Below are 12,292 nucleotides of genomic sequence, written 5' to 3' on the forward strand. Positions count from 1 at the left end.
ATATGTCAATCAGCTAAACCCTGAGCATGTGGGCAAGATTCACCAGCCAGATACTACAGAAAATTCTTTCCTGCGTAGCTCAGGTCTCACCCCATCTAATAGCCCATCACAGGCCAGAGGGGTGGCCGCTTGTCGTGCACTCTGACCCCCCCTTCCTTTTCCCCAGGCCTCCTTCCTAGGCTGTCATTTCCCATTCTGTATGTGTGCACCTGATTGGTCCTTCCTAAATGGAGGACTTTGCATTTGTCCTTATTGAATTTCATCCTATTTACTTCAGACCATTTCTCCAGTTTGTCCAGAATTGGAGCTTCCCCACATCCAGGCTGCACTGGACAGGGGTGGGGATTGGGGGGCGAGGGGCATTACCTGGTGCAGCCCCCTCCCCACCACCCCCACTAGCCCCTAGGGGGGAGCAGGGCCACTACAACCAGCGAGATTGAGGCAGGGAGCTGGGACACTCATGGAGCTGGCTTGCCCAGGCAGCAGGAACCAGACACAACATGAAGTGGAGCAGCACTGAGCCAGCCCCAGCTTCCCCTGCTCAGGGCACTAGTGTGTTTCTTGAAGCCCTGGCTGCAGGAGGCGCTCAGCTCTCATTTAATACACAGTACCTGGTTCCAGCTGTAGCAGCAGGGGAGAAAAGCTGAGGCAAAGAAAAAGAACCAGCGTCATTTTACAGGGTGGGACTAGTGATTTTAGCACAGGTTAGGCTGGCAAATGCGCAGGTGGGGGCATGGGGTTCCAGGCCCTACATCATCGCCTGCGCTGCTTCGGTCAGTCTCATGCCATTGTCCCACTGATGCCCCCCATTGCCCCGGGCAGCTGACTTGGAGAAAGTGGCACCACTTTAACGTTAAAGCAGACAGATGGATGCAGGTCGCTCAGAGAGTATGGTCAAAAAGTCACCTTTATTAACCCTGCCCCCTGTGAGCCCTCCACACAAAGGCAAGCTGGTGGATTGTTAGTGGCAGGGGAGCCAGCGGGCCCTGCTTGGCCCTGCCCCTTCCCACCCATTGTGGGAGGAGGAAGCTGGGGGAAGGGGGGAAATGGAGGATGGACACTGAGCTGGAGCTGGCCTCCCCCAGTTCCAGTCCTCAGTGTTAGTAACTGTCAGTAACATGCTGTCTCCTATGGTGTGAGCCAGAGCTGGGGCCACGCCATGACTCCCTGCCCCATAGGCCTTGCTCTTGTTGGGGGGTGAACAGCAGCTGCATTTTTGGTTAGTGTGCAGGTGGGGGGCACCATCCCTGAGTTGGGGGGGGGGAGGGGGGCAGAGAGAGGCTGGGACCAGTCTCCCGAGGCTGATGGCCCTAATCCCCCACAGGTGCCTGGGGAGGGGGGTTAGTAGAGGATGGCCACTCAGAGCCTGGCCTGGGGCATGGGCAGTGTCCAAGGCCCCCCTAGTGGGGAGGGGAAGGGGTTGGAGTCTGTGCCTGCCCAGGGGAAGGGTGGGTGGCATCCATGCCCCGCCACCCAGGGGAGGGTCTCTTGCTGTCCCAGCCTTTCAGGGCTCCTTGAGCTCTGCTACATCCTTCAGCCGCGTCCCGTCCACAATGCTGCGCACCTGCTCCAGCGAGGGGGCCTGGCGGATCCGTTCCAGCTGCACCTGAGGGGTGAGAGGAGAGTGAGAGAGACACCTCGAGATCCTGGGCTGCGGAGACACCCCCCCTCACCCTCCACAGGGCGCAGCTCACCCATTACAGACGGCACCTGCTCCAAGACACCCCCCAGCCGGTACCTGCAGAGTCTGCGAGAGGCGGACAAAGTCTCTCTGCACCTGCTCACTGGTGTCCAGCTCCGCCTGCAACCGCTGCAGCTTCCCCCGCTGCTCGGACAGTGCTGCCTCCAGCCTGGCCTGGGGGAGAGACTGTCACAGCCCGGGGACCAGCCTCCCACCTCTCCCCATTCCTCTGCAACACCCCCCGCACACATCCCGGCCTCGGGGAGAGACTGTCACAGCCCGGGGACCAGCCCCCCACCTCTCCCCATTCCTCTGCAACACCCCCCACACACAGCCCGGCCTCGGGGAGAGACTGTCACAGTCCAGGGACCAGCCCCTCCCCTGACTCCTCTGCACCCCCACTCCAGCCCAGCCTGGGGAAGAGAGACCATGAGAGCCTGGGACCAGCTACAGCTGGTTGGTCCCTGCCTTACATGCCCCACTGGGGTGGTTGCAGAGCACTCAGGGGAGGAGGTGTAGGGTGGAAGGAGCAACGTGGGAAATGTAACACTTTTCTGAACCAGGTGTGGGGCTCAGTTTACACACACACCCCTTTGTCCTGAGGGCGGAAGGGTTCATCCCCCCAGGTGCACTGGCGGCGGGATTAAGGTGTCATTCGACGCCCCTTCAATCTCACACTGGCAGCCACCCTGCTGTAAGCGGGGTTCCTGGCCCACTGGGGCAGGGCAGTCGCAGGCGGCTGGATGTGGTGCTGGTTGTGAACCAGGACCAGCTAGCTCCTGGCCTGGGGAAGCGCTGCGGAGCAGGGGGGCTGGAAGGCAGGACAGGGGCCACGTGCACACCAAGAACTGAACAGGAAGGTCCCAGGCCTGGCCGGGAGGGGGACACTTAGGAGCCAGCCGTTGGGGCTCTCAGTGGGCGGGCGCGGAGCCAGAGGATAAGCTGGCTCCCAGGCAAGATGCCCAGACCTGTCCTGGCAGGTACGTATGGCGTATGGAGTCCAGGACAGACGAGGGGCGCCCCCCACGGCACTGCCTAACAGCCAGTGCCCCAAACCCCCAGAGACCCGTGTGGGGGCACCAAGGGTGTCTGAACAGGCAGCCTGCCCCATTGGGGGTGAGGGGTGCTGTGCAGGGGAGGGGCTGGCTCGGCTCACTCACCTTTTCATGTTCCCAGGCCTGGCCCTGCTGGTCACGCTGGGTCAGGTCCCCCTGAAGCCGCTGCATGTCCTGCTCCAGCCCCTGTGCCCGCTGCTCTGCCTTCAGGAGGGAAGGGGAAACCAGCGTGACCCCACCATCCCCTCTGCCCCCAGTGCTCTGCCTGGGCAGCGGTTGGGGGGGGAAATCAGTGTCCCACCCGCCCCCACGGCATGTCCTGCTTGTGTGGGAAGAGTTCAGCATAGACCTTCCCGCCAGATACACACCTCTAGGGGGCACAGAACAGGCCCCTCCCCATTCCCAAGGACCCTCCCCCCATATCACCAGCCCCCTCACCTGCCCCAGCTGCTGCTGTAGCCTCTCCATCTCTGATCGGAGGCTGCACAGGGAGGCTGGGGAGAGACAGATGGGGCAGGGGGTGAGTCACCACGAGGGGCGGGGTTGAGCGACCGACACACCCACCCCCCTCCCCTAGTCCCCACTTACCCTCCATGACTTCTGCAAGCGGGAGCGATGGAGCCGCGGGAGGGGGCCGGGGGGGAGAAGAGAGACAGTGTTACAGCGAGGGGGGGGTGCTTTACCTGCCATGACACCCCCAGCCCGACCCACTTCCCCGCCTCCACCAGCCCTTTCCCCTCCCCCACCATTGTCCCCATGCCCCCAGCCACCCCCTTACGGCTCTCCTCGCGCTGGGCCCCCAGCTGGGCCTCCAGAACCCCTTGCAGCCGGGCCCGGGCGGCCTCCTCCTCGTCCAGTCGCTCACGCAGAGTGACGATCTCAATGCGCAGCCGCTCGCTATGGTGCTCACTGGCTCGGCGCAGGGTCCCAGCCTCCTCCTGCAGCTGGCGCACCAGGGCCTGCAGTTCCTGGGGGGAGATGGGGGGGGGGGGGGGAAGAGAGCTGTACCCCAAAGCCAGCACCTACAGCTCCTGGGGGCGATCGGGGAGAGCCGTACGTCGGTACCCCCAATGCCAGCACCTACAGCTCCGGGGGGGGAAGGGGGGGTGAGATCCATACCTCGATATCCCCCCCCTGCACCTACAGCTCCTGGGGGGCTGGGGGTGAGACCCACACCTCGATATCCCCACCCTCCACCAACGCCTACAGGTTCTGGTAGGGACTGGAGGTTTGCATGGGAGTGCACCCCCTGCCCTGCCCCACACACACCCCCGGGGAGGGTCAGGGAGATGACCTAGAGACCCCCAACCCCCTCGACGTCTGGTCTCAGCCCCTGTGGTACCTGCACGGAGCTCGGCAGTGGTGGCTCCTCAGCAGGGGTCGGGGTGGGCCGGGAGCCCCGCAGCCCCTCGTTCTCCTCGCTCAGCCGCTGCACCTCGTAGCTGAGCCGCTTGTGAGATGAAGCCAGGTCAGCCTGGGGGAGGGGGTGGGGTGAGCAGAGGGACTGGATCCCCCTCACCACCATGACCCTCACCAGTGACCCCCACCATGGATCCCAGCCCCCCAGCCCCCCACCCTCTGCACCTAGTCTTCCCCACCCTGCCGGGCACCCCCCTGCTCACAATCTGCTCCTGGGTCCGGTGCTGGGTCTGGGACACGGTCGCCTGCAGGGTCTGCAGCAGCTGCTCCGAGTTCTGGATCTGATCCAGCAGCACCAGCACCTGGGAGAGACTCAGCCATCAGCACGAAGCAACCTGGCCACAGGGAGAGGGGCTGCATGTCAGCCCTCAGGGCACCGGCAGAGCTGGGGGAAGGGCTGGGCTAGCAGGGGGCTGCATGTCAGCCCTCAGGGCACCGGCAGAGCTGGGGGAAGGGCTGGGCTAGCAGGGGGCTGCATGTCAGCCCTCAGGGCACCGGCAGCGCTGTGGGAAGGGCTGGGCTAGCAGGGGGCTGCATGTCAGCCCGCAGGGCACCGGCAGAGCTGGGGGGCACGGCTGGGCTAGCAGGGGGCTGCGGGTTGGAAATAAGGGGCACTGACAGAGTGGGGAGAGCCCGGGGCCGGGCTAGCAGGGGGCTGCGGGGCACCGGCAGCGCTGGGGGCAGAAGGGGGAGCCCAGGGCCGGTCTAGCAGGGGGCTGGGGGGCACCGGCAGAGCTGGAGGGGCAGTGGGGGAAGCCCAGGGCCGGTCTAGCAGGGGCTGCGGGGCACCGGCAGCGCTGGGGGAGGGGGACCTGCCCATGGTACCTGCTTGGCACAATCCTCGCTGCTCCGTTTTAACGCCTCCTGCAGTCGCAGCTTCTCCTGCATCACCGCCTCCAGCTGCTCGCTCAGCTGCTGCCAGGACTCCTGGTGCCGCCTGGCCTGGGGGGGGCCGAGGTCACGGTCACCCTATCCCAGCCACATCCCCCGCACCCCAGCTCCAGCAACCCTGCACAGCATCCTCCCATCCCCCCCAGGATCTCCGCTCCCCACAACCCCAGCTGCCCTCCTCCCTGTTCGCCACACATCTGTCACCCCCCAGCCCACTCCCACCTCCTGGCCCCCCACCCTGCCCACAGCTTCCCCCTCCAGTCTCACCTCCTGCTGCAGTTGCGTCCACTCCCCATTAGGCACCAGCTGGAAGCCAGGGGGCGGCAGGTAGATGCTCTCGGGCACCAGGGTGCCGGTGGACAGCAGGGAGGCCGTGTCCTCATGCTCTTGGCTGGGCCGGCGCCGGGGCCGGGGGGAGCCAGCGCTGGAGCTGGCGATGGAGACAATGGAGATGCTGTCGCAGCCACGGGCGAAGGCCAGGCCACCTCCCAGCTCCTCTTCACCCTCCGGTCCGGAGCCTTCATCCCCCTCTCCCCCAGGGTGGACAGGGGGCACCCGGCTGGGAGCCTCCGCATCAGACAGCAGGGACTCCGATGAGCCGCAGAGTGAGCCCTGGGGGGGAAGGAGTCACAGGGCAGAGCGAACCCCCCCACACACAGTCAGAACGGCCCAAGTCCATCCATATTGGGCACCCCTTCCCTCCCCCCAAACACACTCCTGCCTGGCCTGGCTCTCCGCCCCCCAGCACCCACTACCCCGCTCCCCCCACACGGTTCCCCCCCTCCGGGTCTCACCTCAGGCCCCCGCAGCCCCTGGATCAGCCCCTCGGCCCGGGAGAGTTTGCTCTTGAGCTGGGCGATCTCCTCCTCCATGGGCAGGACGATGCTGCGCAGCCGCTCCGAGTCCTCCTGCGCCTGAGTGGGGAGAGGCTGAGCCAGGGACCCCCAGCATCCCCTGTTCCCCAACATCCCCTGCCCCACAGCACCCGCACCACAGCCCCTGCTCCCCAACCACAGCCCCTGCCCCCAGCATGCCCTGCCCCCCAACCACAGCCCCTGCCCCCAGCACCCACACCACAGCCCCTGCCCCCAACATCCTCTGCTCCCCAACCACAGCCCCTGCCCCCCAACATCCCCTGCCCCCAGCACTCCCTGCCCCTCAGCACCTGCACCACAGCCCCTGTCCCCCAACATCCCCTGCCCCATAGCACCCAATCACCCCCTCTGCATCCCCCAATGCCCGGCACCCCCGGCCCTTCACCCACAGGCACTCATAGTCCTGAGGCATAAGAACATAGGAACGGCCCGACTGGGTCAGACCAAAGGTCCATCTAGACCAGTCTCCTGTCTGCCGACTGTGGCCAGTGCCAGGTGCCCCAGAGGGAATGAACAGAGCAGGGCAATTATCGAGTGTCCCTCCCCTGTTGTTCAGTCCCAGCTCCTGGCAGTCAGAGGTTTAGGAGTACCTGGAGCAGGGGGCTGCATCCCTGCCCATCCTAGCTAATAGCCATCGATGAACCGACCCTCCAGGAACTGAGTTACAGTGGAACCACAGAGTTACGAACACCGGAGTTACGAACTAACCACACCCCTCCTTTGGGGCCGGAAGTAAACCATCAGGCAGCAGAGACCAAAACAAGCAAATCCAGGACCGTGGTGTGTTAAATGTACATTACTAAACATACAGGGAAAGTTTAAACAAAGATCTGACCAGGTAAGGAAACTTTCTATGTTTCTTTCATTTAAATTAAGCTGGTTAAAGCAGCGCTTTTCCTCTGCACGGTAAAGCACCAAAGCTGTGTTCAGTCAAGCTTCAGCTGTAAACTTTTGAAAGAACCACCACAACATTTGGTTCAGAGTGACGACCAACTTCCATTTCCAAGGGCTTCATAACTCTGAGGTTCTGCTATAACCCTTTTTTGAACCCAGTTATACTTTTGGCCTTCATGATATCCCCTGGCAAGGATGTCCCCAGACTGACTGCGCTGTGTGAAGAAATTCCTTCTGTTTGACCTGAACCTGCTGCCGATTAATGGTATTTGGTGACCCCTGGTTCTCGTGTCATGTACCCCCTCAGTCATCTCTTCCAAGCTGAACAGCCCCAGTCTTCGTCATCTCTCCTCAAGCAGAAGCTGTTCCATCCCCTCATCACTGTCGTTGCCCTTCTCTGTACTTTTTCCATTTCTAATAGACCTGTTTTGAGATGGGGCAACCACATCTGCAGGCAGTATTCAAGATGTGGGCGAACCATGGTCTTATAGAGAGGAGATATGATATTTTCCGTCTTCTTATCTAACCTTTTCCTACTGGTGCCCAGCATTCTGTTCGCTTTTGTGGCGGCCGCTGCCCCTGGAGTGGATGATTTCAGAGACCTAGCCACAGTGATGCCAAGATCTCTTTCCTGAGTGATAACAGCTAATTACCACTCACAAAAAAGATCTCGGGCAGGGACAACATGTGCCAAGGACCCCCCAGACCTCCAACTACAGCCCCAACCCCCTCAGCCCCTACCCCTGAACCCACAGGGCCCTCCACGTACCCGCTCTGCGTTCCCCACGCACCCCCACCCATCAGTGCCCCCCACCCTGCACCCGCTCAGAGTCTTGCTTAGTCTGGGGAGCAGGGCTGGCAAGAGCCAGGGACCCCACCGCCCCCCAACCCAAGCACCCCATATCTACCTTCTCCAGCCCCCAGCGTCCCCCACCCTTCTCCCACAGCCACTCAGAGTCCTCCTGAGCCAGGGACCCACCCACCCCTCACCCTTAGCACCACCTCAGCGTTCTCCTGGGCTGGAGGATCAACCTGGGGTCCCCAACACCCCTCAAGGGCCCAGCCCCTCTCCTCACCCCCAGGGGCCCATCCTCCCCTGCCTCACCTTCTCCATCTGCCGCTCCAGCGAGTCCAGGGGGTTTCCCTGTGCCCGCTGCTGCTGCGGGCAGCTCAGCTCCCGGCCCCCCCATGAGCCGCCACTGTGCTGCTCCTGCTGCAGGGCCGCCAGGCGTGCCTCGTAGCTGCTGATGGTGTCTGGGGAAGCAGCAGAGGGCACCGTGAGGCGACAGGAAGCACCGGGTCCCACACAGCAAATGCTCCGGACCTCTGGGAGCAGAGGCCCATCCCCAGGCTGGGGCAGCACAGACACTCACAGACAGGGCAGTGTGGAGGGGTGTCTGGCTTCTCTGGACACTGGCAGCTTGCATCCAGCTCATCTGACATACATCCCCAGTGACGGGCACTGAGGAAGTGGGGCGCACAGGACGGGGCATGGGGCGGTATCCTGGGATGTAAGGGGGCTGGGCATGGGGGTCTGTATCGGGCTGGTGGCAGGTGGGGGACGGAGGTGGGGGGATGGGCAAGTGGGCAGATTGGGCACAGCGGTAGGAGTATGGAGGGCGTGTGGAATGGCGGTAGGCATGTGGGGTGCGGACGGGAGCCGTGGTAGGCGTATGGAGGCAGTAGGAATACGGGGGGGTGTATACAGCGGCCGATGGTAGCAGGAGTATGGGGCAGCGGAAGGGGTAGTTAGCATATGAGGATGGTGGTAGAAGTTTGAGGGGCATGGGGGGGGGAGGTGTACGGGGGTGTGTATGGGGCAGTATCAGGTGGCTGGGGGTCGAAGCAGGCATACGAGGGTACGTATGGGGCTGTGGCAAGTGGCTGGGAGCCATGGCAGCGAGCGTAAAGGGGTGCATGTGGGGCTGTGGCGGGCACACGGGGGTGCATATGGGGCAGTACCAGGTGGCTGGGGGCCATGGTAGATGTACGGAGACGGGGGGCATGTGAAGACAGCAGTAAGAGTACGGCGGGGTGTGGGGAGTGGCAGTAGGCATGGCAGGGGGTTGTATGGAGGCAGTGGGGTAGCATGGGGGGCTGCATGGGGCAGTGTGTATGGGGGCTATGGGGAAGTGGGGTAGCGTGGGGGGTGTATGGGGGCAGTGGGGAAGCACGGGGGGCAGCAGGGGGTGTATGGGGCAGTGGGGAAGCACGGGGGGGCAGTGGGGTAGCATGGGGGGCTGAGTGGGGCGGTGTGTATGGGGGCTATGGGGAAGCATGGGAGGCAGTGGGGGAGAAGCGTGGGGGGGCTGCCTGGGGGGCTCTCACCTTTGAGGATGGCCTGCAGCGAGGCCACCTCCTCCTGGCACTGGCGCCGCACGGTGGCCACGGCCTCCTGCTTGGTGCCCTCGCTCACGGTGGCCACGGCTCGCAGCGTCTCGACCTCGGCCAGCGCGGCCGCCAGCTCCCCCCGCAGCGCCTGGATCCTCCCCCCGGGGTCGGGGTCCGGCTCCGTGCCCACCACTGCCACCAGCACACCGGGCTCCTGCAGGGCTGCGGGGCCCCCCCCCCAGCCCATCTGCCCCACACGGCTCTGGGGGCAGAGATGGGGGGGGTCACAGACCCAGCCTGCCGGGGGTCACCCCCTAACCCCCCACCCGGGACACCAGAGCCCCTCCCTCAGGGGTCACTCCCCCCCCCCCGCACCCCTCGCCCCTCCCCCAGGGGTCACTCCCCCCACCAGAGCCCCTCCCCCCGGGGGCACCCTGAGCCTCTCCCCCGGGGTCACTCACCCCCCCACCAGAGCCCCTCCCCCCGGGGGTCGCTCCCCTCACCTCTGCACCCTGTGCCCCTCCCCCCGGGGTCACCCTGCGCCCCTCCCCCTGGGGTCACCCTGAGCCCCTCCCCCCCGGGATCACTCACCCCACCCCCCCACCAGAGCCCCTCCCCCCGGGGGGTCACTCCCCTCACCTCTGCACCCTGCGCCCCTCCCCCCGGGGTCACCCCCCGGCCTCGCACCCTCCATGCTCGGCTCGCGGCTCCCCCCGCCGCAGGCTCCGCACTTCCGCGTTCGGGGCCAGCTGGGGGCGGGGCCACCCAGGTGGTTCCGGAAAGAGCCGAGCGGATCCGGAGGGAGCCGAAAGCCCGAGCCCGGCCGAGGGGTCTCGGGAGGCAGCGGAGAGGCCCGAAGGGGCGGGGCGGGGTCTGTCTGCGGGGCCGCCAGTCCAGGCCTAGGATAGCCTGGCAACCCCGCCCCCCGCAACCGCATCGCCCCTGGCAACCAGCCCTGGCAACAGCCTCTCCCCGGCAACCACCCCCGGCAACCGCAGCCCCCTGGCAACCACCCCTGGCTATCGCCTCTCCCCGGCAACCACCCCAGCAACCACCTCTGCCTAGCTACCACCCTGGCAACCGCATCTCCCCTGGCAAGCAGCCCTGGCAACAGCCTCTCCCTGGCAACCACCCCCAGCAACCGCAGCCCCCTGGCAACCACCCCTGGCTATCGCCTCTCCCCGGCAACCACCCCAGCAACCACCTCTGCCTAGCTACCACCCTGGCAACCGCATCTCCCCTGGCAAGCAGCCCTGGCAACAGCCTCTCCCTGGCAACCACCCTGGCAACTGCCTCTCCCTCACAACCACCATTCCTCTCTGCAACCACATCTGGCAACTGCCTCTCCCTAGCATCCTCTTCCACACAGTGCGCTTCCCGCAGGGAGCCTGCCCAGGCGGGACCCCTGGGGAAGCCAGAGAGCCCTGCACTCCAACTCTGCAGCCAACCGGGACACTGAGCCAGCGTGTGACACAGACGGGTTATTAGTCGACAGGAACACAGCATAGGACAGAGCTTGTTAGCACAGACATCAGGAACATTCAGTAAAGTCCATCGTAGTGGGAGGGGAGCCCAGAGCCAGGGTCCTGACCCTCCCCCTGAGCCCCAAGCCAGCAGAGACTGACTGACTTCCAGCTGCCTGGCCTATGACACCCCCATTGCCCCTCCTCCGGTCTTTGTCTCACTTCCTGGGCAAAGTGTGACCTGGTTGCATCCCCCTCCTGGGTCTCAGATTATGAAGGGCACCATCCATCACCTATGTGCAGGCAGCTGGAGCCACCTCACCTGCCCCCAAGGGTCTCAGCAAAAGTCACACACCCTTATTCCCACCACCTAGGCACTGGTGCAGTACACAGAGAAACTGAGGCACACACAGTATTCATGCAAAACAGTGAGACTTACATAGGCTCACATATAACATAATGACAGGTGTCAGAGTAACAGCCGTGTTAGTCTGTATTCGCAAAAAGAAAAGGAGTACTGGTGGCACCTTAGAGACTAACCAATTTATTTGAGCATGAGCTTTCGTGAGCTACAGCTCACTTCATCGGATGCATACTGTGGAAACTGCAGAAGACATTATATACACAGAGACCATGAAACAATACCTCCTCCCACCCCACTCTCCTGCTGGTAATAGCTTATCTAAAGTGATCATCAAGTTGGGCCATTTCCAGCACAAATCCAGGTTTTCTCACCCTCCGCCCCTCCCCCACACAAACTCACTCTCCTGCTGGTAATAGCCCATCCAAAGTGACCACTCTCTTTACAATGTGTATGATAATCAAGGTGGGCCATTTCCAGCACAAATCCAGGTTTTCTCACCCTCCCCCCCACCCCCATACACACACAAACTCACTCTCCTGCTGGCAATAGCTCATCCAAACTGACCACTCTCCTTACAATGTGCATGATAATCAAGGTGGGCTATTTCCAGCATAAATTCAAGTTTAACCAGAACGTCTTGGGGGGGGGGGGGGAACAAGGGGAAATAGGCTACCTTGCATAATGACTTAGCCACTCCCAGTCTCTATTTAAGCCTAAATTAATAGTATCCAATTTGCAAATGAATTCCAATTCAGCAGTTTCTCGCTGGAGTCTGGATTTGAAGTTTTTTTGCTGTAAGATAGCGACCTTCATGTCTGTGATTGCGTGACCAGAGAGATTGAAGTGTTCTCTGACTGGTTTATGAATGTTATAATTCTGGACATGGACACAAATCAGATGTCAAGAATTATAACATTCATAAACCAGTCGGAGAACACTTCAATCTCTCTGGTCACGCAATCACAGACATGAAGGTCGCTATCTTACAGCAAAAAAACTTCAAATCCAGACTCCAGCGAGAAACGGCTGAATTGGAATTCATTTGCAAATTGGATACTATTAATTTAGGCTTAAATAGAGACTGGGAGTGACTAAGTCATTATGCAAGGTAGCCTATTTCCCCTTGTTTTTTCCTCCCCCCCCCCCCCCCGCCCCCCAGACGTTCTGGTTAAACTTGGATTTATGCTGGAAATGGCCCACCTTGATTATCATGCACATTGTAAAGAGAGTGGTCACTTTGGATGGGCTATTACCAGCAGGAGAGTGAGTTTGTGTGTGGGGGGGCGGAAGGTGAGAAAACCTGGATTTGTGCTGGAAAT

General features: G+C 62.3%; 1 protein-coding gene across 5 annotated transcripts; it reads right to left on the reverse strand.

The window, feature by feature from the left end:
* Positions 1–889: 889 nt before the first annotated feature.
* On the reverse strand, positions 890–10,054 carry RABEP2 (rabaptin, RAB GTPase binding effector protein 2). 5 transcript variants are annotated; one of them, XM_037898887.1, is made up of 14 exons: positions 9,834–10,054; positions 9,144–9,408; positions 7,921–8,069; positions 5,841–5,960; positions 5,314–5,658; positions 4,981–5,097; positions 4,359–4,457; positions 4,079–4,210; positions 3,515–3,704; positions 3,325–3,336; positions 3,175–3,230; positions 2,842–2,940; positions 1,739–1,855; positions 890–1,606 (listed from the first exon to the last, which is right to left on the reverse strand). In XM_037898887.1, the coding sequence occupies exons 2-14, from the start codon at positions 9,391–9,393 to the stop codon at positions 1,505–1,507; spliced, it is 1,788 nt and encodes a 595-aa protein (XP_037754815.1). In that variant the 5' UTR covers positions 9,394–9,408; positions 9,834–10,054; the 3' UTR covers positions 890–1,504. The 5 variants fall into 5 exon arrangements, with proteins under 5 accessions (XP_037754815.1, XP_037754813.1, XP_037754814.1 ...); XM_037898885.1 differs by having other exon boundaries at positions 1,695–1,855; XM_037898886.1 differs by having other exon boundaries at positions 1,695–1,855; positions 9,786–10,054.
* Between the last annotated feature and the right edge of the window lie 2,238 nt (positions 10,055–12,292).

This window comes from Chelonia mydas, chromosome 6, assembly GCF_015237465.2.
Source record: "Chelonia mydas isolate rCheMyd1 chromosome 6, rCheMyd1.pri.v2, whole genome shotgun sequence".
NCBI classification, from domain to species: Eukaryota; Metazoa; Chordata; order Testudines; family Cheloniidae; genus Chelonia; species Chelonia mydas.